This window comes from Durio zibethinus, chromosome 20 (assembly GCF_047325235.1).
Source record: "Durio zibethinus cultivar Kanyao isolate XHJ-2024 chromosome 20, ASM4732523v1, whole genome shotgun sequence".
NCBI classification, from domain to species: domain Eukaryota; kingdom Viridiplantae; phylum Streptophyta; class Magnoliopsida; order Malvales; family Malvaceae; genus Durio; species Durio zibethinus.
In genome coordinates, this window is record NC_143181.1 from 4,097,246 (window position 1) to 4,123,394 (window position 26,149).

At 34.9% G+C, this 26,149-nt stretch overlaps 3 protein-coding genes across 3 annotated transcripts; 1 reads left to right on the top strand and 2 right to left on the bottom strand.

Moving 5' to 3' along the window:
* Nucleotides 1–1,074: 1,074 nt before the first annotated feature.
* LOC111315548 (FH interacting protein 1) lies at nucleotides 1,075–3,710 on the bottom strand. Its single transcript, XM_022917370.2, has 4 exons — nucleotides 3,220–3,710; nucleotides 3,017–3,118; nucleotides 2,548–2,819; nucleotides 1,075–1,501 (listed from the first exon to the last, which is right to left on the bottom strand). The coding sequence occupies exons 1-4, from the start codon at nucleotides 3,506–3,508 to the stop codon at nucleotides 1,322–1,324; spliced, it is 843 nt and encodes a 280-aa protein (XP_022773105.2). The 5' UTR covers nucleotides 3,509–3,710; the 3' UTR covers nucleotides 1,075–1,321.
* A 2,729-nt stretch (nucleotides 3,711–6,439) lies between these two features.
* On the top strand, nucleotides 6,440–9,772 carry LOC111315549 (transport inhibitor response 1-like protein). Its single transcript, XM_022917371.2, has 3 exons — nucleotides 6,440–7,321; nucleotides 7,678–8,179; nucleotides 8,258–9,772. Exons 1-3 carry the CDS (start codon nucleotides 6,744–6,746, stop codon nucleotides 9,011–9,013), a joined length of 1,836 nt encoding a protein of 611 aa, XP_022773106.1. The 5' UTR covers nucleotides 6,440–6,743; the 3' UTR covers nucleotides 9,014–9,772.
* A 3,811-nt stretch (nucleotides 9,773–13,583) lies between these two features.
* On the bottom strand, nucleotides 13,584–25,547 carry LOC111315550 (pyridoxine/pyridoxamine 5'-phosphate oxidase 1, chloroplastic-like). The gene is made up of 15 exons (XM_089749344.1): nucleotides 25,396–25,547; nucleotides 25,135–25,317; nucleotides 24,950–24,988; nucleotides 24,488–24,655; nucleotides 24,294–24,399; nucleotides 23,594–23,760; nucleotides 23,234–23,476; nucleotides 23,013–23,101; nucleotides 21,762–21,812; nucleotides 21,567–21,657; nucleotides 15,971–16,075; nucleotides 15,776–15,846; nucleotides 15,414–15,509; nucleotides 13,983–14,090; nucleotides 13,584–13,882 (listed from the first exon to the last, which is right to left on the bottom strand). Exons 1-14 carry the CDS (start codon nucleotides 25,519–25,521, stop codon nucleotides 14,024–14,026), a joined length of 1,602 nt encoding a protein of 533 aa, XP_089605470.1. The 5' UTR covers nucleotides 25,522–25,547; the 3' UTR covers nucleotides 13,584–13,882; nucleotides 13,983–14,023.
* Between the last annotated feature and the right edge of the window lie 602 nt (nucleotides 25,548–26,149).

Sequence of the window (26,149 nt, forward strand, 5' to 3'; positions counted from 1 at the left end):
ACACCTTGGGACCAACAAAAACGCCTACTCCGAGCTTATCAAGAAACTGGACCCTTGGTGATAATGTATTGTTGCAAAAAATGGGAGTCAATAATGATCATAATAATCTTTTGTTTATGATAATAATGATTTTTTCATTACCATTGCAGGATACATTACACCTTTTTTTTTTTTTTGCAAGTTCTATTTCAGCTGAGGGTCATGTATTTCCGACTCAATATAGGTGTGTGGATTACCAGTTCAAACAGCGAGGTTTAACCTTTCTTGGCCCCCAAACCAAGCTGGTAACTTTGGCAGCAGGGGCTTGCTTGGTGTGGAAATGGTACACGATCATAGCAGGTGTGAGAAATTGGTTTCAGATCAATGTTGGAGATCGTAGCCTCCAAGCTCTAAATCTGATGACTTTGCTGATGACTCTTGTATTTGTCTATTTGTCTTGCAAGTTTCTTAGATACCCAATGTTGCAGTGTCGTTGCTTTCCAACAGTAACAAGACAAGTTGTTCAAACGACGGAGAAAGAAGATTTGAGTGGTGGATGATGGATCGAAACCGAAACCTCGAACAGGAGACGAACATAAAAACCCAAACTTTATTCCACCAAATTACATAATGAAAGGAACCCAAAACAAAGTAGCCAGACCAACAAACCAACGAGGCCGGAGGTTTTGGGCTCAAGTCTAACATTTGTAAATTTTTTTTATTTTTAAATGCCATTTCTGTCATAAAAAATATATAAGATGCGATTTTTTTGTCAAAAGAAGGCTAAAGTTATCGTTTTCCGTTACAAGTTGTAGAGGAATTCGAAAATTCATATAGATTAGGCATCCTGGGTTTACGAGCAAAGGCAACCATAAAAAAGCTACGTTGCTGCACAGTGACTTACAAAGACAAACTAAAATCGGGCTTAACGGAAAAAGACCCGATAAGAAACAAAAGCGAAGAGAAAGAAGGAAAATTGCAAAGTATACTCAAGTAAAGAAGAATAAATAGTTTCGTTGTTTCTCAAATTCACAATAACCTTTGCCAGAATCAACCCTTTTCACTTAAAAAAAGAAAAAAAGTATAAATGAACACTTCTAGTGCAAACCATTTAACAATCTGATTCCATATTGACAACTCAAACATGTCCAACAACAATTCATGAGTTCAAGAAACAAAGGAATATCACAGTGACTCCAAACAAATGCAATACAAAACATGTCTATGATATTTCAACTGTTACAAATCTGGCTCAAGATATTTTATTTACATCAATTTAGTGATTCAAAGTACCTTTTTGGAACATGGTAGAGAGTTTGATAAGATCATATCATGAGCTATATCATGAGCTATGCGGCTGCAATGCTTGTTGAAGATTTTTAACAGCACTGTCATAGTGTACAAAGCCCATGAACCAAAATTCATGGTTGTCAACTGATATAATCTGGATGTATTTCTCAGCTGGGTTGGCTTTGCTAGCTGATGGGTTCACTGCTCTGAGCTGATGTAACGGAATAACCACCTACAAGTATGAGTGGAGAGATTACACCAAATCACATTAATAACCATTAGAACCAATTTAAATAAAGATAAATAATGATGGATAGACAAGTATACTTATAAGAACAAACAACCACAGATCTGCATAATAAGAAAATAGCCACCTGACTAGACACACAAACACATAGATCCAGATAAATCCAACAAGGGAAAAACACTATATCCTAGATTTTTTATTGGTGCATGTTGACAAGGATGCAATCAAGCAGAACCATTATCATATATTCCTACTAACATGGGGCACAAGAACTAATTAGGAAAAATCACTTGATTTTACATCTCATTTGAATAGTCTTAGGTCAACTATTATAGGATGGCTTTGACTGGATTCTTTAGAGTCATTCGAGCAATTAAATTTAGCAGAGGTGAGAATGTGATGATCTATTTACGGATGTCCTGATCCATCTCATACACAATATTCTACCTTTACATAGCCAATTAAGGTTCCTACCGCCAATAATTTTCATTACCAACTTCTCCTTTGTAATACGTTCAAGTAAACATAGCATCAACTACAAAAGTATTAACTAGAAACAAGCACTAAAGACACTGAAGCATGCCAGAGAACAAATCTAACAAGTTGGTGAAGACCTCATGAAACAAAGGGAACTTTAGCAAATAACAGGGATAAGTAAAGTCATAACCGCTGATGCAAAAATAATCTAGGTTATTTAAAGTACAACTTTTATGTAATAAAGCATCCAGATTGTCAACTTTAAGTGCTCCACTAATCCACATATAGATAATAGAACCATCAAGTATTGAGCATACAATATTTTCAAAAAATGTAACAAGAAAGGAACGATAAATTCATGATTCATGTCTTTTAACAATGTATGAAACTGCTAAAGAATGGAAAGTCTAAAAATTTTCTATTATTAGCATAAAAAAGCAGCACTAACTTCATTGTTAATTATTAAGCATCAGTCTACACTCAACTTGACCCTAACCCTTAGCTGCAGATGCAACAATTTGAAGCAAAGCAACGCATAATACAAGCCGGTATACCTTATAAAGGCTCCATTGTGTCTGATCACCAACTTGGTAAGACAGTGGATTGTCACTACAAAAAGCAAGCTTTTGGGTTGACAAATATAAAACTCCCATAACAGGACCAGCCGAGGTGGACAAGTAGCACGCATATGTCTTCAGAAGCTGTTCCTCAGGAACAGTCTCAAATGTTGCTCGAAAGATCTTCTCATAACCACCTTCTGCAAGTACTTTCGTACCCTGTGCAATTCTTCCTACAGCAGCATCAGCAAAACTCGGCCCAGTTTTCACTGTTGCAACAAAAATAACAAACTTACTTATCAAACTTCATATCATATAATCCATCTAATTGACATTATGTACTGAGAAAACCCTAAAATAAGTACTAAAATTCATAAGTCATAGTCTTTATCTAGTACAGATGAATAAAGTTGGCAAAAAGTAGCAGGGTATAAAAGAGTAATTATAAAACGAGAGAAATAATTACAGTGTTGCCACATGTTCCCAGCTATCTCTTTTGCCTTCTTAGTATCCTCCGCCGCTTTCTTTCCCCATTTCCCCAACACATCTTTCACTGATTCCATCGTATCTGCTCAGAAAAAGGGCTTAAATTTAAATAGAATTCAAAAGATATTCAAAAACCGAATTTAGTATAAATTGAAGCAAGCGGAGTTGTTGGGAGTGGGTTACTCTTGACGGAAGATGATTGAACTGGAGCGGGAGAAACGTAAGGATTGGACTCAGCCGGCATGGTGGTAGCAGCGCTGCTAGACATCGGTGCTGGGCCCGGATTGGGCTGCGATTGAGAACCCATGGAAACGTTGCTCCAATTCTCAGATGGAGGATTGAGGTCCTTGGGGTCTAATTTCGGGTACGGAGCATAATCAGAAGATTGGGTTGCCGGTGGAGTTGACTCAGAGGATGTTGTTGACTGTTTGGTTTCGGGGATTTTGTTGGGATCGTGCAGGGGCTGGCTCATGATTTATGTATGTTTGGATCAGACAAAGGGGAAGAGAAATGGAAAATGTTTTGATGAAGTAGGAAAAGCTAATATCTTGGGAGGGGTCAAAATCGTGAAGGAATTTTCTAGAGTTTGTTCTTTTTTTGATGGTTTGAATTGCTGCCGTTAGTTTTCATTTTTATTGTCTAAACTTTGAATTTGTAGCGACCAGTTGGCAGTTGCCAGTTTGGCACACGACATGCCGACAAATAATATCCGAACTACGACCGACATAATCGTTGGGTGGGTTGGATCTGAATTTTCACTTTTACCCTCGGCCCCTAACCTGAGCCCAACCAATGAACTGCACTAGGATTAGATCCATATGTTAATGGATTGGACTTTTGACAACCTTTCATAGCAGTTGTAATTTAAAATAAAAAAAGAGTTAAAATAGATCTAATAATTTAAAATATGACACGATATAAAAATAATTTAATTTAAAATTTTTATAATAATTATATATAAATTTAATAAAATTTATTTTTTTATATCGATACGAATCGTGACATATAATTTTTATATAAAATATAATATAAATACATGAATTTTAATATTTTATACAATATAAATTATAAGATCTAAGTTAAAGCTTGAGAGATTAAATACAAGAAATTATAAATGTTAAAAATCGAATATTAATTTTGCGTAATTCGTATTTTAATAAAGGTGGCCAATGTCATTGTGCAATAAGATACAAATTAAAATCTTACTATCATGTGCCAATTAGTAAACTAAATGTTTTTTTAGCCAATAATAGTGAACTAAACGTTTGAATATTGTTTATCATTGTTTTCTTAATGCATAAAATGGCAAAAAAAGAAAATGATTTTCTTTGTGCATCTTAACTCTGAAGGCAATGTCTTGTCAAAGGAAACAAAAAAAATAAAAACAGAGGTAATGACTTCCTCATCCAATAAATCAGACTCTAACTTAAAAATCCCCTAAAAATATTCTGCTATAAATAAGCATTTCATCCTAACCAGTATGAAAAATATATGGCACATGAATTGTTCAAGGCAACTTTATGAAAAGATATTTTTTCCAATAGTGCAGCTTTTACTCAAAACCAGAACTTTCGTTTAACCTAATTGTTGCTAGTCAATCTTTTTTGGGTTGGCATAAATCAAATTGAGGCCACAGCTTAGAAGATCATACTCAAGCTGAAATTGAGCAGTTGAATTGTTTAGTGAGCAAACTGTCAGCAATTGAGTGCTGAAAAATTTGACAGGGAGAGAGACACACACAGCGGCTCTGTCTCTTCATGGAGTTATCAATTTGCAATTACTAGAAGTTTGGCTGTGCAAAATTCCATATCTCTGATAATTTTACTTGCTGGCCAACCTGAATGATATTATTAAAAAAATAATAAGATATTTTCTCATGACAATTGGTATTTCCGTACAATATCTCGGTTCATATTTGATACGTACAATTATATGAATTATTAAAATATAAACATGACATAAATTATAAAATATATTTAAATTTTAAACATGAATACGATATATTTATTATACGCATTATATATGACATGATACAATTAATATATATATAATTAATCTGTTTAAATATGATATGAATAAAAATAAATAGCACAAATATATATAAATAGATATAATTAACATAGATATATACGAACAAATATAACTAACAAGAATGTATATAAAAATGATTAAAATAATAAATAACTATAAACTATCTATCATTTACAATTTAATAAACTTAACATATTAATAATATAAAAAAGTACTTATGTATTAAAAAAATAAAAAAATTAACACCCATTTAATATGTATTTAATATATATATATATAAATTTTGATATATATTCATAACTATATTAATTTTTAGTATCAAATTCAAAATGATAAACTATTAAAAATTAAAAAATAAAATAATAATGTATATGACTAATATTAATATTTATATTGTATTTATATTATTAATATAAAAAATAAATTTATAATAATTATTAAATGAGTATCATAATTAAATATTTAAAATAATTTTTGTATGATATTAAATAGCTAATTAAGTATCATAATTAAAATATTAAAAATTAAAATAATCTTTATAAGTTTATATTAAATTAAAATAAATATAAAAATATGTTAAACATGTTAAATATGTACTTGTATAGTATGATTAAATTAAATGTATTATCTTATTATATCATATGTTTAGATGTGTCAACAAATATAAGATACAAATTATATTATGTTAAAATTCATGTCGACATAAGCATGAAACTCATTTTTTAAAATATATATATATAATTTTTTTTGTATTATATCATTATGTCATGTCTGAAATTATTATATCTACTCATCATAAATAAGATAAAATTACCTTAATTGTGTAAAAAGATAAATAAACAATTGATTCAGAGAATTATCGTTGTTGTGATTTTTTTATTGAAAACATATGAATGAAGCATTATCTTCCTCCTTTCTTCTGAACGTTTGATTTCTTTAAGAATGCATGGGTTACATTTTAAATTCATACTTGAAATCATTTGGTAAAAAAAGAACTAGTCATTAAAAATGTATAATGATTTCAAGCTTCTTAAAAAATGAAAATCTTGTTAGTATTATTATACAAAAAATGCATATAAAATGCTTGAAAATATAAAAATCAATCCAATAATTTTATCTTGTCATAATCAAAATATTAAAATAAAATTGATCAAACTCAAAAAAAAAAAAAAGGGAGGAGCTATCTGCAAATAAATAAAAGACCGAGGGTTGTCTCCAACAAAACCAAAACAAAATTTCAAACCAGTTGACAAAGGACAAACTATAGTACTTCCCTACTACCGTCTAAAACCAACAAAAATTTTATTTAAAAATAATAATAAAAGGACAACAAATTGTAAAAAAGAAAACCTCCCAATAATGGAGGAGAAGTGTGGAGAGCCATTGGATATTGCAGATGAAAGAGAGAGAAACAGAAGGGAGAAGACTAAAGAGGTATGGAGAATCCCAATGCTCAGACACAGACAGCGCTGTACATTGTTCACTATCCCCTTCTTCTCTGATCAATTAAACTAAATTACTTTCCATGTTCCCATGATCTAAGAAACTCAAATATCAATTTCATCAATCAAGAAAACCCACCCCAAAGAAAAGAAGAAAGGGGAGATTGCTTTTAGATCACAAGGCCGCGCCTGTACTACCGACTCCCCTTCTTTCTCTTCCTTTTGTTGTCTCTCATGCGACGTAACGGAGCGGAGGACATGTCTGAGGACGACGAGAGGCAGCAATCTCCGCGGTCAGATCTTGAGTTCACTTCCAACAAGGCACGGTACTGCAAGGCTACGGGGTCTGCGTCGGATCATCCGGACCAGGTTCTGGAGAACGTGTTGGAAAACGTGCTCCACTTCCTCACGTCGAGACGGGATCGGAACTCCGTTTCATTGGTGTGCAAGTCGTGGTACCGGGTCGAGGCACTGACGCGATCCGAGCTGTTCATAGGGAACTGCTATGCTGTTTCGCCAGGTCGGGCCACTGCCAGGTTCACCAGGGTAAGGGCTCTTCACTTGAAAGGGAAGCCCAGGTTCGCGGATTTTAACCTGATGCCGCCCGATTGGGGGGCCCACTTCAATCCTTGGTTGCTGGCAATGGCCAAGCCTTACCCTTGGCTCGAAAAAGTTTACCTGAAGCGCATGTCGGTGACGAATGATGATCTGGCAACCCTGGCTGAGTCGTTTTCAGGGTTTAAGGAGCTCGTTCTCGTTTGCTGTGATGGGTTTGGAACTAATGGCCTTGCAAGTTTTGTTAGCAAGTGCAGGTATTGTTCTTTATTTTAAAAAAAATTATTGTTGCTGATAATAATGATATATATTTATAAATAACTGGCTGATTAGAACTGTAAAAGCTGTTAATAGTAATGGTTATTGGTTTAATTGGTATGGGATTAAGAAAATTTTGCAGCTTTACTGAGATTTTTGTTTGATCTGATGGTTGTGTTTGTAGATTTAATGTTTTTAGATCTGGTATGGTTTTACTTGATCTGGGTATGGATTGGGATATGGAAATGTTTTGAGTTTAAGTAATGTGTTCTGATAATCAATGGGTAAAAGGGAAAATAGAAGTTTGTGGATGGAATTGTATGGATAGTTTATTGATGCATTTCTATGATTGCAGACAGCTTAGGGTGCTTGATCTGATCGAATCTGAGGTTATACATGATGGGACAGATTGGATATCTTGTTTTCCTCAGGGTGAATCACATCTTGAGTCATTGATATTTGATTGTGTAGAATGGCCGATAAATTTTGAGGCATTGGAAAGGCTAGTGGCTAGGTCTCCTTTACTTAAGAAGCTTAGGCTAAATCGATATGTTTCAATTGGGCAGCTGTATCGCTTGATGATTCAAGCTCCACAGCTCACACACCTTGGGACAGGTTTGTTTAGCCCATTGGAAATTGCTGGGCAAGGTGATCAAGAACTAGATTATGGAACTGCGTTTGCTGCCTGCAGATCCTTAGTTTGTCTCTCTGGGTTTAGGGAAATAATTCCTGATTATCTGCCTGCAATTTACCCTGTTTGTGCAAATCTAACGTCTCTGAATTTCAGCTATGCCAACATCAATGCAGAACAGCTTAAGCCAATTATAAGCAAGTGCCACAAGCTCCGGGTTTTCTGGGTATGTGTTTGATATTTTGATCTATAAGCTTTGTGAAGAAATTAGGGTTTGAAGCTTACCTCAGCTTTTATTATGCAGGTCCTTGATTCGATATGTGATGAAGGGCTTCAAGCAGTGGCTGCAACATGCAAGGAATTACGTGAGCTTCGGGTTTTCCCTATCAATGCACAGGAGGATATTGATAGCCCCGTTTCTGAAGTGGGCCTCCAAGCTATTTCTGAGGGTTGTCAGAAATTGCAATCCATTCTGTATTTCTGCCAGCGGATGACTAATGAAGCTGTCATAGCAATGTCGAAGAACTGTCCAGATCTTGTTGTTTTTCGGCTATGCATAATGGGGCGCCACAAGCCTGATCCTGTGACTGGAGAACCCATGGATGATGGTTTTGGAGCAATTGTTATGAATTGTAAGAAGCTCACTCGCCTTGCCGTATCTGGTTTGCTGACAGATAAAGCTTTCGAATATATTGGAAAATATGGGAAATTGGTACGCACATTGTCAGTAGCTTTTGCTGGAGATAGTGACATGGGGCTGAAATATGTTCTCGAAGGCTGTTCACAATTGCAGAAGCTTGAGATTAGAGATAGCCCATTTGGAGATGCAGCTCTGCGTTCTGGTTTGCATCATTGCTACTACATGAGGTTCCTTTGGATGTCCTCATGCAGATTAACTCGACAAGGTTGCCAGGAGATTGCTCATGCTATGCCTCGCCTAGTGGTTGAAGTGATTAGGTCTGCTGATATGGAGATGGATGACTTTGTTGAAACGTTATACATGTATCGGTCTCTTGAAGGGCCAAGAATTGATGCACCGAAATATGTCACCATCTTGTAGGTATATGTGGTGCAGGAAACTGTTTCAATTGTTCTAATGGTGGATACCAAGCAGGTTTAAACTGTTTCCCGGCGAATTTTGACATGGAGGGCATCTTTTAAATTACCCCCATTCCCAGCAGTCCCAGTCAAGCAAAGTTGAGTAAATAACTTCTGCTCCAAGCTTGGGCTGTTATATTAGCATCAAAAGTAGACCCCCAGTGAGGGACAACAGTTCATCTTTGCTTTGTATTTTTGAAGGACTTTGGATAAGGGGGGCTAGTGCAGAAAAAGGATGTCTTTGTAAGTTATCAGACATTGGATGTTCTAGTCGAATGCATTTAAATTTTATGTTTCTTTATGTTTGCACATTCATTTTATTATCATAATCAAAGTTAGCCAGAAGAGAAGGGAGGAGGGGCAATGATATGTGTTTTTCTGGCCAAATTGCCTTATCCTTTTGATGAAGGGATGAGATGCTAGGTGAAGAACAAGAGTTTTAAAGGAGATCAAGATGGGTGGATCTATTTTTCCATGCTTGCATCAAAGAAGCATAAGGCAGAAGCATTTATCCATCTCTGAAAGATAGTCTGCTCATTTGGATTAAAATTGTAGTTTACGCTGTAGGTTTGTGAGAGCTAAAATCCCAGAATTGCAGATCTCTCTTTTTTGCACCATGTTTATTATTTTAAGATATGTTGTGGTAGCACCTGACTGTTCAATTTATTATTGTTAGCAATGTGAGAAGGGTAATAAAGCAGCCTGACTGTTTTCCTTTTTATTTTTCTTTTTTTAAAAAAATTTCCCCCCTTTCTCCCTCTAGAATGTGGAATGATCACTCGACAGGAAGACACGGTAGTTATGTGTAGAAAGTGCTGTAGCTGGACCCTCTCCACCTTGTGGGATTACAACCTCCATCCACGTGAAATCCCAATTCTTAAGGAGGGATGAATGTTGGATGGTACTGATAATTTCTCTTGTCCTGTGGAGTTTGGTGTTGTTGTACCTTTGAGTTAATGAAATTTTAATGGAGTTGCAGGCGCTTGATGCTTGAGCTTATGATTTGGTTGAATTAGCTTCTGGAGACTCTGGCTGTGTGGATTATAAAGCAGCCAAGTCCACAGAAATGGTCTTCTCACTCTCTTTTATAATTAGGATGGAAAACCTTTCTGTCCTTATTTGTTGGTATTCTCCATGGTAGGACGGTAAAAGCAAACTTATAGTCAAAGTGGGATCTGACTCTGCAATTGAAGAAGTGATGGGAAGCAAAGCTTTGGCTTTCTTTCTTGTCTATCCATTTGTAGGAGTAAGAAGCAAGTGGACCAAATCCAAATGTTTTCTTCTACCCACTGCTTCAGTGCCTAATGGAAAATGGGTGCTTTTCTCTCTCTCTCTAATGACTCATGCCTGTGCTTCGGGTCCCCCCCCGCGGCATAGCGGCTCAGCAGAGCCAAATAAAAAATATAAGAATTGCATGTGCTCAAGGAGTGAATGGTAACCTGGATGACCATTGCCAAAGGGATAGCAATGGCATGGTAGCCTCTGCTTTAGTTTTCCCTTTGATCATATGCCTTTACAGTTTGAGTTTTGGCTTTTCTTTCTAAGCAACCATCTTTGTCTCCAAGGAAAGAAAAAAGAAAAAAAAAAAAAAAAAACCTTTGATAATAACCTTACATTAGGTCCAGGATTTTGCCAAACTCTTAGCCATTTGATAGACTTGAAATGCCCCTTTTTGATGGACCTATATCTCACATATCTAATCCGTCATTTGACAGAAAAAAACTATGTGTAATATGTTATGCGTTAAACTATTGTGATATATATGCTGAAGTGATATTAAATGTTGACAACTTTATATTCATTGAACGTTATTTTTTAAATTAAATTTATCGTCATTTTACTTGGTGGATAGCCATAGAATGAACAGACTCTAATCGCCAAAGTAACAAACAACGAAATCAAAGCAGTTGGCCAGTGGCCAGAAACCCAAAAAGAAAGAAAAAAATTAATCAGTGAAGGTGAGGGAAAGAAAAAAGGAAAAATTAACGAGTTGAGCGCATTCATGGCTGAACTGAGCACGAGGTCAAGTTGAAGTTATGCTCACTCGTGTTGTACCATTTTTTTATAATATATCAGAATATGTATTTTGAAGTTTTTTTTAGATTTATTTATTTCCATTTTTTTTTTATAGACGTGGGAAAAGCCCAGCTCTGGAATAATTAACGTAAATTTTGACGGTGTTTTTAATATAGAGTGTTGCTAAATGTTTTTTTTTTTTTTCACACTTTAATTTTTTTTAAAAAAAAATTTTATAAATAAAATTATTTAATTACTTTTCTCATAATTTTTGGAAATTTTATTATATTTTTAAAAAATCATATAATTTATTAGAAATAATTTTTCAAAATATCAGAACTTTTTCAAAAAGTTATAAATTTTTCTGAAAATTTAACTTTTCAGAATTTATTTTAGAAAAAATTTATAATTTTATAAAAATTTATTTTCGAAAAGATTTATAATTTTTTTATAAATTCATATTCAGAAATTTGTGTGAAAGAAAAAATAATTGAGTAATTTTATTTATAAAAAATTATTAAAAAAAAAAAACTAGAATGTATTTAAGAATACGCTTGATATAAAAAAACAGGAGCGATGGGGGCAGGTGTGATCGTAAGGGACTCTGATGGTGCAGTTTAAGGGGTTGCTTCAATACGAATGCATGATGTTCTCGACTCTTTTACGGCGGAAGCAGAGGCGGCAGTACGTGCTTCGGCCTATGCACAAGGTATGGGCTTTACGAGAAACATACTGAAAGGAGAAAGCCTGAGCATTCTAAAAAAAGATAAAGTCGGTTGATCAACACTTCTCACTTACTGGGACAATTACTGAAGAAGCCCGCTCGGAGTAGGATGATGCTTTTCAGACTGCACAAGCATCTCACATTCCGAAGTCAGGGAATATGGCGTCATGCACATTGGCAAAAAACGAGCTACAAAGTGCAGGGGACAGATATTGGTTGGTTTAGTGATTTGCTTTCAATTATGTTCTGATTTATTTGTTTGATTATTAGATATTTTTTATACATGATTTATAATTGTAATTTATATTTATAATCTAAAAAAAAAATTATAAATAATTTTAAAAGTATATGTTTTTATATCAATTTGATGTATTTAAAATTTTATTTTTAAAATTTTTTTGGCAAGAACTGAAGGAAATTGACAAGGAAAAGAAAATCCTCCAATTATACTAGTACTATTTACTTTTAAGTAGTAAAGTGGAATGAGTGCCTGAATACATAGAGATAATATGAGATTGATTGTACCTGGTTTTGCTTTAACTTGAAATGTGACACCTAAAACAAAACATGTGCTGCTACAGAGAATGGTATGAAATTCAAAGGTTATCTCCTCAGTCACAGCTTACAAAGTGCTATATTGGGAAGTGCAGGGCAACGCAATCACCTAAAAAATAAAGCAAGTTTATGATATGAACCTAATTGTTGACTTGTGTTATCATATATAATGGCAAATGGGCATGCTTTCCTTTATCTGTCTTTATCAAAACCCTTATTTTTCAAAATTCTTAACCAAAACATTATGTATGAGATTATAACATGCTTTTGTTTCTTCTGTTTAAAAGATTGGATTCAAATATTTTTTTAAAATAAAGAAATAAATGAAAGAATGAAGAAATATTTGAGATAAGGTTGATGTCGAATGTCAATGGTTTAGCAGGTGCTAAACTAAAAATTGAAACTAAATTTTCGCTCTTTGTCTCTGCAGGTAGTATTTATGTTGACAATAGCATGGATTCAAGCTCTTATTCTGTCTTTTATGGATAGAAAAATCCTAGAGGAGCCTATTACTATGAAAATGAGCCTACACTTTTTCTTTTTTGTAATACTTTACGTAATTAACTTTACTATATATTTTTTTATATAAAAAATTATCAATAAGGATATTTTAAAATTTTCATTATATATATATATATATATATGAAACATGATCAATCATTTGTAATCATCCTTTAATTATAATAAAGATTTGCAATATCTCTTGCATTGAGAGTGAATAAATTTTGTATATTCTTTTTTTTTTCTTTACATTTGTTTATTATTATTATTTTTTAGAATAGGATTACTGCTTTAACCCTAACATATACCTGCTATGTTAAAGGAAAATTTCATCAAAGAAATTAATGTCAATGCAAAAAATAAATAAATACATAAAGGTTGGTTAATACAATTTCATTTCCATAACAATTAGCAAGCAAATGCATGAACGACAAATGCGATACTAAATATACCTAACAATTTGTATTTTTTTGTATAAAAATAAGTCAACAACATAAAAGTAACGGGGGTGATCTTCTGTTTTTATTCACTATAAGAATCTAAAGCTCATTAACATCAATGGCAGCACTCTCCTTCCTATGATCATGAATCAAAGATAGAAGTATTAGCTGCTTCTTCATTTATTCAATCGTTCCAATTCCAAGCCAGAAAAATAAAATCTTTTACGTCACAAAGTGGATATAAAAACCCATTCCTCCAAATACAATAAAAAAAAAAAAACCTTCAAAAAGATTAATCGAGCTCGAATCCAAGTAATATACCAAATACTTTCTTCTCATTTAAGTCTACATATAATGAATGGGTAAAGCAACAGGGTAAGAACATTAATAAAATTTAAGGCAAATTTGCTACCCTTGCGTTTGACATCCTCTGGAATATGTAGGCTCCCCAGTCATGACCCCAAGTAAGAGATCCTGTCCATGCCATGCACTCAAGTCTTCCATGCCAATAAAATTTCAGATCTACATTTCTTTATTCATGAGTTGATGCTGTTAGCATTTTTATTGTTTAAAATGTCATACCTCAGAATGCCACCTACAGTTTACATCCTTATATAAGTTAGAAGAAGGTTTGTGCAACTGGCAGGCAACTGATGCTTATCTAGAAACAGAGATAGAAATCAATGACCCAATACCACAGTGGTGGACTTCACAGTGAAAAGGCTGAATATGCTACTCAAGGGGCCAACCGAACAATTCTCCAAAATCGTTTTCCATTCATCTCTTGAGGGGAATATTCCAACCTGCCAAAATATAGCACATATATATTACCAATTGGACCAACCTTCATTTGAATAATTTTAACCACAATTTTGAAATTCTGCAACTGGTTTTGGAATCATCTCCTTTATTTCCAAGGTAATCCACGTGTCACGGGTCGAGACTTAAGCTCCGAACCCGCGCGGCTCCGGGACCCGGGCATTCACCCTTTCGGCGTCCCAGATCAGCCTTCCGCCAGATTCACACCCTTGTGAGGAATTGTCCACTCTGATACCACTCTTGTCACAGGTCGAGACTTAAGCTCCGAACCCGCGCGGTTCCAGGATCCGGGCATTCACCCTTCCGGCGTCCCAAATCAGCCTTCCGCCAGATTCACACTCTTGTGAGGTATTGTCCGCTCTGGCCCCCCCTGGCCTCACGGTTTTGTCCTACAAAAGGTGCCTCACAAGGCGGAGATGGTGTGAACCCTTTTATACCCCAGTGACCTTCCTATTATGTTCGATGTGGGATTCAGGACTCCCCTTAGGTCCGTGACATTCTCCCGCACCCAACCTCGTGACGCCCTCGTCACGGAGGCCGGCCACCTTGCCTACCTCCCTCGAGGTGCTCGGCGTGGATCGAACGGTTTAGGACTGGCTCTGATACCACTTGTCACGGGTCGAAACTTAAGCTCCGAACCCGCGCGGCTCCGGGACCCGGGCATTCACCCTTCCGGCGTCCCAGATCAGCCTTCCGCCAGATTCACACCCTTGTGAGGTATTGTCCGCTCTGGCCCCCCCTGGCCTCACGGTTTTGTCCTACAAAAGGCGTCTCACAAGGCGGAGATGGTGTGAACCCTTTTATACCCCAGTGACCTTCCTATTATGTTCGATGTGGGATTCAGGACTCCCCTTTAGGTCCGTGACACACGCATCTATCAAGGGGGAAGAGAGATGCTTTGAAGTGAAAAGTGGCTCCAGAGTAAAACCCACATTTTTCTGTACAAATCTTGATTTGAGAGGTGGTTGGGGTTGAGGGGTGGTGGATTGCTGGGAGCAGAGGGTGACAGAAAGAGAGGAGGAAGAGAGAAAGAGCTTTGAGTGGCTTGGACCTGCTGGATGTTTCAAGGTGATTTAACTTCTATAATTGGAATATTTAAAGCATTGTCAACTGTACACCACTCTGGATTTGACCCAATTATCAGCTCATCATGGAAATATATGGATCCAAACAAAACGGTCCATATAATCCCAAGTTGAAATCTTTCTATATGTGGTTTTGAACTTGGAATAGATTTTGAATAAAATTCTCTTTTCATCTATATTTTGCAGCCAAATTATTATCGCAAGACAATGGAAGTAAACAACCTGTCATGCAAACGGGACTGCTGTCCTTGCCAAAACTCAAAACGCTCAGGCTGAAGTCTGTATCCTCCCCAGTGCTTAGGCTTTGGAATCAAACTCCTGCAATAAAGAAAAACATAAGGCTTTTTTTCTTCTGATTTCCTCCCATTGGAGTCTCAAGCGTTTCATACTGCTGGTCATTTGTGATGATGATCACATTAGATGCAGGTTCTAGATCATGATTCAAGTAAAGAGAACAAGCACTTCACTTGGAAAAAGATTAATGGGAATCAAGCCAATAAAACCCGAGTTAAGCATCACTGCATATAGAAAAGTGTTGGCACAAATTAATTTATCAGGGTCACATTGAAAATCAAACAACTTACCCATCAGAGTATTTTTCTTCTAGTTCTTTGTATTGTTGGTGTAGTACATGCCGTCCAGGAACTATAGTACTCTGAAGCAAGAAATCAAATCTCAAACCTATATTTTTGTTTCTAATGGACCTTAACTGGGAAAAAAAGTCATAGACGTATCATCCATGTTTACAGTACATTTTAACAGAATGTTAAGTCACATACCTGCTTGCTAACTATTGCTCCAATTTGACTTCCTCGAGGACGACTGTGAAAGTATTGCTCTGATTCCTGATCAGAAACTTTCTGCACAAATCCTTGCACCCTTACCTGGAATTCACAATTCATTATAGCCCAAGGATCTTCATTACAGAAACAAATCAACATGTTATAATTAGTACTTTGGCTAAACTAATAAAAAAACCCCTTGATCTTTATAACTTTACTTAGATAAGCCCTTGTACTTTTATTGCATTCAAATAAACCCTTTAATCTTTACTTTGCACCCAAATAAGCCCTTAACCTTTAATTTGTATTCAAATAAAACATTAAACTTTTAATTTGAACCTAAATGAGCCCTAACATATATCATTCTTTCATTTGAAAAAAGGGCATATTTGGACATAAATCAAAGTATAAGGGTTTATTTGGATACAATAAAAGTATAGGAGCTTATTTAAGAAAAGTAAAATAGTTCAGGGGCTTTCTTTAGTATTTTAACCTTTGTACTAAATCAGATTCTGTTCCACATTGCAGCAAACTTTAATTTTAAATCAGAAGTTGAAGGTTCAATAAATCAAGTCATATATCTAAAGGTCCAAAACAATTTTCCATATACATCTACAACATTTCAATTCATTAATGTGACTGTTAGTTATGCCTTTTGCTAACCTACATAATTACAAGGTGCACCCAAGTACCAGCAGGATTTCAGATGTTCAAGAACATTGTCACTCCCCCGAAAGGCACCCATGCATAAGTACTTCTACATCTAACTCACCATCCATCATTTGACTCTCTCTCTCTCTCTCTCTCTCTCACACACACACACACACACAAAAGGAGGCCTGCATGCATAAGTACAGAACTGTTTTATCTAACATCACCATCCAACATTTTAAATCTTATGATTACCATCCTCTCCACATCAATTATGACAGCCTAAAGAATCAATCAGCAGAATTCAAGGTTAGTAACACACTAAGCTAACTCAGCTAGAAAAGCCATTACTCCCTTGCTTCAATCCCACTTTACACTTGTCAATGGTCCTACTTCTTGAACCAAAATATCAACAGTAAACTGCAGCTGGTTGCAAATGAGATAAGACATCCATATTTACGGTAACACAAGATGTTTCAGTATTCAAAATAAAGTAAAAACATATATTAAGGAGTTTAACAAATGGCATGAACCACACTAAATCGTAAAGTCCATTATGTTAGCAATCTTAAAAATGTTCAAGATCCATACACCATGTTTCCCATAAAAAATCAAGGGTAGAAAAGGAAATGATAGAGAATTTGGCATCAGAATCAGGTAATCTTCAATAATTTCAGTCTTAGCATGCAGATGCCAGTTATACGTTCAAATATGAACCATCCTCTGGGAAAACACTTATTTACAGCTGATTGTAATCTTATAATCTGTATATTTATATTTGTATCTCTAAAATTAAGTATTTGTATCCCTAGAATTTAGGAAGATTTAGTTTCCTAGTTTAACCCCTAGTTAGTTGTATATAAACCTAAGATTCTTATATAATTAAAAAAAAGGCAGTTTTTCAATATACATTCAGTTTCCACATGGTATCAGAGCTTTAGGCTCTTCTTGGGAAGCAAAATTTTCAGCCTTCATTGCTGACTTTTTTAGGCCTTCATTGCCGAATCCTGTTTAGGCCTTCATTGCCTAACCCTTTCAGAGAAAGATATCACTACCACCCAATTTGAGGAAATGTTAACTGGGAAAATCACTGGAGTACTACAGATGTCTCAAAAACAAGGAGAGTTCAATAGGGAAGAGATTGAAAAGCTGAAAAACTTATTGAAAATCCTTGAAAAGCCTACTATGGTATGTTCTTTGGGTAAAATTTCTAGTTCAGGTAAAGCTTCTAGTTCTCATAGATTAAATGTCTCGACTAAACCTATTACGAGTTCTTGGGTCATTGACTCAGGAGCCACAGACCACATGACACATTCCTCACAAAAGTTTAGTACATATAACCTGTGTCCTAGTAATAAGAAAATTGTTGTTGCTGATGGTTCACTTACCACACTGACAGGATTAGGAGATGTTCAAGTTAATCCCTCGTTTGTTCTCAAAAATGTTCTTCATGTTCCTGGATTGTCTACTAATCTGATATCTATACAAAAACTTACCAGAGATATGAATTGCAAAGTAACTTTTTATCCCTCTTATTGTGAATTTCAGGACCAGAGTTCGGGGAAGATAATTGGACTTGCTAAGGAGAAGGATTGACTATACTATCTTGAGATATCAAATAACACAAGTAGTATCAAAAATAGTTTACCTTTGTCATTTCTTTCTGAAAAATCTTCCAATAAAGACAAAATCTAGCTTTATCATTTTCGTCTTGGACATCCTTCTTTTGGAACCTTGAGAAACATATTTCCTTCTTTGTTCAAAGGATTAAATGTTGAAGATTTTCATTGTGATATTTGCGAATTTGCAAAACATAGACGTGTCTTTTCCAATCAGTAACAAAAGAAGTTCTACTCCCTTTTACTTGATTCATAGTGACATTTGGGGTCCCTCTACAATTCCTAATATTTCTGGTGCGAGATGGTTTGTTTCATTCATAGATGATTGTACTAGGGTCTCTTGGGTTTTTTTACTTAAATCCAAATCAGATGTGAATAATGTGTTTTTAAGCTTCCAAAACATGATCCAAAATCAATTTGGAGTGGGAATCAAGAGATTTAGGTCTGATAATGCAAAAGACTATTTCAACCAGAGTCTATCCACCTATTTCCAAAGAGAGGGGATTATCCATGAGTCATCTTGTGTTAATACTCCACAGCAGAATGGAGTGGCAGAGAGAAAAAACAGTCATTTACTAGTCACAACCCAAGCCTTTCTTTTTCAAGCAAATGTACCTAAATCTTATTGGGGGGAAGTTGTTCTCACTGCCACACACATTATAAATAGGTTACCTTCAAGAGTTTTGGGATTTAAAACTCCTATGGAACTACTCTCACAATTTTATCCCAACCTCAATACCACAAACAATCTCACACCTAGGATATTTGGTTGTACATCATTTGTTCATGTTTACAGTCATAACAGGGGAAAGTTGGATCCAAGAGCAATTAAGTGTATTTTTGTGGGATATTCTTCAACTCAAAAAGGATATAAGTGCTATCATCCTCCTACCAAAAATTCTATGTGTCTGCAGATGTCACTTTTGAAGAAAATAAACCATTTTTTACTCAACCATCTTCAGGGGGAGATTTCATTCATGGAAGATAAGGATAAAGACTTTTTTTTGCTTGATTTGCCCCCTTCTTCAACATTTACACCCATTAATTCTTCTGAGTCGAAACTTGTTTCTGCTGAGCCCAAGTCAAACATTGAATTTGAGTCTGAACCCATTCCAAATACGGAAGATGTGACAAAGGATAATATTGTTCTTGATTTTATGAAGGAATTACAGGTGTACTCAAGAAGGAAAGTTCCAGATCCTGAACCAGTGCCAGTCCAAAAACCTGATCCTAACTCTAGAAATGAGGTAACTACAATTTTTTACTCTGTTTCTCAAAATGAGCATGAATCTCCTAAAACTATAACTAGTGATTATGATTTGCCTATTGCCATTAAGAAAGGAACCAAAGAATGTACCAAGCATCCACTATACCCAATATCTAATTTTGTGTCATTTGAAAAATTCTCACCATCTCACAAAAATTTTCTTGTGAGCCTAAACACTATTTCTGTTCCAACTACATTATCCGAGGCATTATCCAGTGAGAAATGGAGGCAAGCCATGAAAATAGAAATGGAGGCCTTAGAGAAAAATCAGACATGGGAATTAGTAGAGTTGCCTAAAGGAAAAAATTCAGTGGGGTGTAAATGGGTTTTCACTGTAAAATACAAGGCAGATGGTACTGTTGGAAGGTATAAAGCCAGGTTAATGGCTAAGGGCTACACTCAAACCTATGGAGTGGATTACCAGGAAACTTTTGCTCCAGTTGCCAAGATGAATACAATTAGGATTTTGTTATCATTGGCTGCAAATTACAATTGGCAGCTTCAACAATTTGATGTAAAGAATGCTTTTCTACATGGTGATTTGGAAGAAGAAATATATATGAAAGTTCCACCGGGATTTGGAGGTCATTTAGAAGCAAACAAAGTATGCAGGCTGAAAACAGCTTTATATGGCCTTAAACAGTCTCCTAGAGCTTAGTTTGGGAGATTTGCCAAAGTGATGCTAGCAATGGGATATAAACAGAGTCAAGGAGATCACACATTGTTTATCAAGCACTCTAATTCAGGGGGAGTCACAGTTCTATTAGTGTATGTTGATGATATAATTGTAATTGGAGATGATGAAAAAGAGAGAGAATCTCTAAAACAGTGTTTGGCTAGAGAATTTGAGATAAAAGAGCTAGGGAGATTGAAGTACTTCCTAGGAATTGAAGTAGCTCACTCACGGCATGGTATTTTTATCTCACAACAGAAATATGTGATGGATCTTCTGAAGGAAACTGGAAAGCTTGCATGTAAACCTGCAAATACCCCTATAGATCCTAATCATAAAATTGAAGAAGCTAATGAAGATGCTGCTGTAAATAGAGAGATGTACCAAAGATTAGTTGGAAGACTCATTTATCTCTCACATACTAGACCTGATATAGCATATGCTGTGAGTGTGGTAAGTCAATTTATGCATAGTCCTAAAGAAGTGCACCTACAGTCTGTCTATCGTATATTGCACTATTTGAAGGCCAATCCTGGGAGAGGTATCTTATTCAAAAGAAATTCGGGGTTAGTTCTAGAAGCATATACAGATGCTGATTATGCAGGTTCAGTAACTGATAGAAGATCCACCTCAGGCTACTACACTTTCTTAGGTGGTAATCTTGTGACTTGGAGAAGTAAAAAACAGAATGTGGTGGCAAGATCAAGTGCTGAAGCAAAGTTCAGAGCAATGGCTCAAGGAATTTGTGAACTACTATGGTTAAAGATTATCCAAGAAGACTTGAAGATCAAGTGGGATGGACCAATGAGACTCTACTGTGATAATAAGTCTGCAATAAGTATTACACACAATCCTGTGCAACATGACAGAACAAAACACATTGAAGTAGACCGGCATTTCATAAAGGAGAAACTAGACAGTGGGTTGATTTGTACACCTTATGTATCAACCAAGGGTCAACTTGTAGATGTGTTGACTAAAGCTCTCAGTAGTTCAACATTTCAAGAAATTATTTCCAAGTTGGGAATGGAAAACACCTATTCACCAGCTTGAGGGGGAGTGTGGGAAAACACTTATTTACAGCTGATTGTAATCTTATAATCTGTATATTTATATTTGTATCTCTAAAATTAAGTATTTGTATCCCTAGAATTAAGGAAGATTTAGTTTCCTAGTTTAACCCCCAGTTAGTTGTATATAAACCTAAGATTCTTGTATAATTAAAAAAAAGGCAGTTTTTCAATATACATTCAGTTTCCACACATCCTTTGAGAAGAATCATCTTTACAACATATTTCTTCTAAAGATATTTTCACATCAAAAAAGGTGATTTACTTCAACATTTTATAATGGATAAACAAAAGCCAGATTCCAATGTCCTACCTGCCGATTAAGCCCATCCCAGTAGAAAAGAAGTGATGCATGAGGATTTTCTGATAACTCACGTGCCTTCTGACTTTCATAATTGGTGTACCTGCTTAAAGTAAAAACATAAGAAATATCACAAACTATGTAGTACAGGCTATAGAAAAACTCTATTAACTGCATGTGGTTCCATGATAGTAAAGGAACACTGACCAGACAAAACCATCCTTATCCACCCCTTTTAGCAATACCATTCTCGATGAGCTGCAGCAGGCAGTAAGATGGCAAATCAAAAGATGAGAAAAGTCAACCAATAAATATTCAAAATTTAAATTACTGAAATAATGCAATTAAAGTCTAAACGAAGCTGCTGACAGTCATCATTGCCATATCTATTTCATTAAGGATGTCTAGAAGTGGTGGAGATATGCATTATTTCAGGACAAAGATGCAAGGTTGTTACTGGTTTTAACCAAAAGAAGAATGGCAGAGGTTGAAAAAGATGATTAGCACCCATAAAGTTGCATGAACTAAAGGAAAAAAATTTTAAACTTCAGGCACTTAAAAATTTCAAACAAAAAGCAGGTGGAAGAAGCAACAACAATTCACTGCCTAAAGGTTATTCATTTACAATTTTATAAGAAATAAAAATATAATTTAAAAATAATTTGACTAAACTTAATAGAAACATTGGGATATAAGATTTACCAAGCACATATTTTATGAAAACAAAATCCTGCACTTGCTTCTACATATTTTCATAATTTAATGTAAGATATGTTTCATTATTAGTACTACTAACTGAACATATCTTTTCTTACTGCAGTTAATCTCATGACTATTCATTCTAAACAACTCACTTGGCTAGGCTAGTGATTCTTCACAATCTTCATTATTGAAGTTACTCCAATGAATATTAAAACTAACTCTAGTCAATATATTCATAAGTACAAAACTGTCTTAGTTCATCTTTTTCAATTATTAGTTCAGCTTAATTCATTTAATTAATTTGATTTTTACATAAGAGAAACTACCTGAAATCCACATAAAAACAACAACAACAAACTAAGTCTTATATCCCATGAACCTGAAATCCACATTAATATTTAAAAATACAGGTTTGGCTAATAAAAACTAAAATTTCTAAGGATTATTTTCTAATTACCTCAAATTATAAGCATGAATCTCATATTTAGTAGAAGGAAAAGCAACATTCTTCAAAAAGTTTTGGCACATTTTAAATAGTTCCCAAATTTTCTTAAGGATCCAATTGGGAGGAGGTGCGCCCAATGCCCTCATTGTGAATCCATCCCTCAAGTGGAAATGAGAGTGCCTCCATTAGATCAGCACGAGAGTCTCAAAAATATGTACTTATTTCTTAATAATATTTAGAATTTGGTTCATGAAAAAGAGAAAACAGTATAAATAAAGCAGAATGATTGAAGCAAAACTAGAGAAGCATACGGCTTTCCATCATTTCCAGTGGTTGACAAAGCCATAGCATTTGGTTCCTTTAAGCTGGCAGCCACCGCATCATCAAACCATTTGCGAAACTGCAAGATAAGTGATAAGCTTACATGACAAAACAAATAAACACTATAACTGATTGTGAAAAAACACAAACAAAAAAAGGTTTTTTCAAATCAAGTAAAATGAATGAACAGCATGTTTGTCTTGAATCATACCTGATCCATAGGATCAGCCTCCACCTGCTCCTCAAGGAACTCCGGAGATATATAGTTCTCTCTGAGAGCTGAAATGTCAATTTGTGGAGGCTTTCCAATTCGGACACACATAGATGTGCCTGGATATTGGGGAAGGTGAAGCTTATATTTCTCCACAATAGTTGGAGGGACAAATCTACCACCTAGAAAGTGGTGAGGTCCAGAAAATTTCTTGGCACACAGTTTTGGAGCAGTCAAAGAAACCTTAGAAAATTAGAAATTTGCTGTAGTTAGATATTTAATATAAACGAGAGGGGTGCTTAATGTGTTTAAAAAAAAGGAAGTTCCTAAAGCACATCAAAGGTGGCAAGAAAGACATACCAACATGTCAGGTTTAATTCCTTCACCACCAACATCACCCTCTTCGACATGCCATCCAGATGGAATATCCACAGACACAATAGCAGGGGACTTTTGTTGCATATGTCCACAATTAGGCACGTGAACCAGCTTCTGGATCAGATTATCAAAAGGAGGCCTTGGTGCACCTGAAAGATTTCAAATGATGAATTTAGAGGATGCACATAATTTCTTGGTTTTTCCAGTACTTCACACCAATTGCTAGCCCACAAACCTTCTTCATGCTACATTTATACACTGATTGGGGAAACCAAAAGTTTTGTACTGTATAAAAAGATCAAAATTTAACCAGGATTATTGAAAGAAAAGGATAATCCAGAAATGGGTGAACTAAACCTAACCAAGAGGTGAAAAGTGATTTAATGACACGATCTGATCACACCAGTGAAAGTAAGCGATGATACCAGAGGGCTGAGAGGTATGGAATATTGCTCAGCAGTACAGAAAAATAGGAAAATACAGGTAGCAGTGATAAGGAATATGAATCTTAAACTATATGAAGACAATATTAACGGGGAATAATAGGAGAATCATAGCAACATGATGTTAACTTGATTATGAAAAGATGGTAATCACAATATTGTTGCAGCATCACGACGCATATGCATAAACATGAAGTTGAAAGAATTATAAAAAATAGTATGAGTATCAAGTAGTTTACCATGAAATGAAAAGCCAAACATAGCATCTACTAGAATGTCAAAGTCCTTAGACAAGTCCACAGGCAGCTCATCCACTGATAGGAAAGGGACTGACAGAGATTCCAGCTATAAAACCAGCAGATTATATAACAACTTAGATAAACCATACAATGTAATGTTCAAGATTATTACAACTAAAGCCCTTGTATCATACCTGAGTAACAAGACCAGAATAAAGGGGTTTGGGAGTTCGCTTAGGATAACACACAAATGGCTTATATCCAAAGTGATACAAGTGCCGAGCAGCAACCAACCCATCACCTCCATTATTTCCCGGACCACAAATAGCAAGAACACGATTATACTCACTCGGTTTATAAACCTGTAACAAGAAAAGCGCCTTTTACAATCTGGAAACAAGGTATAATCTTATATAATCTCAAGCAGATCCTAAGCTAAACAATATATACTTGACATCCTACTAGTACTAGAGTAGACAGTAGCAAGACAAGGTATATAAATAAACTCAATATCAATCCAAAAGGAACAGAACCCTTTGGTCAGAAACTTCTTATGCAAGCTTCAATAAACTTAAAAACATTTCGTTTGTTTAAATTGGTATATGGAAACCATCAAAATTCAATAGACAAAACGAACAAAAGTTATTACCCATTACCTCAGCAATTGATGTGGCGACGCTTAAACCAGCCAATTCCTGACAATTCACATAAACTGAAACCGTTCAAGCTTTAAAACAACCAAAAGAAAAAAAAAAAAAGAAATGCAAAATGAAAAATGAAAAATGAAAAAAATGTATATTTAAGAAATGAATGGAGTTAAAAAAAAAAAACGCTAACTAACCATTAGCTGATCAACACTAAAGCCAAGAGGACCCATTAGAGTCTCATCAATCTCAGCAGCTTCTCGCTGTGTCAGATACGAAATAGAACCCTGATTTTGGAGCGACGACGCCATTCCTCCCACTTCACCGGATTTCGAACAAAACGCTCGGATTGCAGGGCTCGAAATTGGACCCAAAAAACCCTGTTAATAAAAACAACCTTAGCTTTACTTGTTAAAGTGTTGGTAGAAGGGCATAAAGAGAGACTAACAAGATTTTACCGAGGAGAAGTTATGTAGATGGGTAGATGGTTTGGTTTTGTAAATGGAAGAACTCCAATAATATGCTAGATGAAGTGGCGTTTGGGTGAGAAGCGAGCATATCATTCTTCTGCTTTTGCCTAGCATTGGGGTTTTTCCTTTTTTCAAATTATCTGATTTTTTTCATCGCGAGTTAAATATAAAAAAGCAATAATAAAAACAAAAAATACAAAAGTTACATTATATCACACAATCATATTTTTTTCAATAATGAAATGGGTAGCTTATAACTTTTTGAAGCCGGAGTTTTTTTTTTTTTTTTTATTGGATATAATGCAGAGGATGTAATTAAGATTGGAACGTTATAAATTTTTACAAACATTATGGTTTTTTTTTTAAATTAATTTATAAACAATTTTTTCGCATTGAGAAATACTAAAGTATTTATTGCTACAGCCTAACTTGGTAACTAGTTGAAAATTAAATTCAGACAAAACATGTCATACTAAAGTATTTATTACTACAACTGAATTTTAATTTTAATTTAATTAATTTATATAATTTTTTAAAAAAATTAATATTTTATAATTTAAATTTCAATACTTATAAATTTTATCATTTATCTTAATTTTTTTTTTCATCCATTACAATTTCCTTTATACAAAAAAGCGATGAGATATCAGCTTTATTTCACATATTGGTAAAAATTTAATTTCATGATTGATTTTTGTTTCGATTTCCTTTTTTTTTCTCTCCTTAGTAAATGAACATATAA

Coding starts and splice junctions, on each gene's coding strand:
- LOC111315548 (XM_022917370.2), bottom strand. CDS start 3,508: ATGAGCCAGCCCCTGCACGATCCCAACAAAATCCCCGAAACCAAACAG. Junction 2,820..3,016: donor TGGGAACATGTGGCAACACT/GTAATTATTTCT, acceptor TTGTTGCAACAG/TGAAAACTGGGCCGAGTTTT. Junction 1,502..2,547: donor CACAATGGAGCCTTTATAAG/GTATACCGGCTT, acceptor TCATACTTGTAG/GTGGTTATTCCGTTACATCA.
- LOC111315549 (XM_022917371.2), top strand. CDS start 6,744: ATGCGACGTAACGGAGCGGAGGACATGTCTGAGGACGACGAGAGGCAG. Junction 7,322..7,677: donor AGTTTTGTTAGCAAGTGCAG/GTATTGTTCTTT, acceptor CTATGATTGCAG/ACAGCTTAGGGTGCTTGATC. Junction 8,180..8,257: donor ACAAGCTCCGGGTTTTCTGG/GTATGTGTTTGA, acceptor TTTATTATGCAG/GTCCTTGATTCGATATGTGA.
- LOC111315550 (XM_089749344.1), bottom strand. CDS start 25,521: ATGCTAGGCAAAAGCAGAAGAATGATATGCTCGCTTCTCACCCAAACG. Junction 24,656..24,949: donor TCGCCACATCAATTGCTGAG/GTAATGGGTAAT, acceptor TTCTTGTTACAG/GTTTATAAACCGAGTGAGTA. Junction 15,847..15,970: donor GAGCAATAGTTAGCAAGCAG/GTATGTGACTTA, acceptor TTCTTGCTTCAG/AGTACTATAGTTCCTGGACG.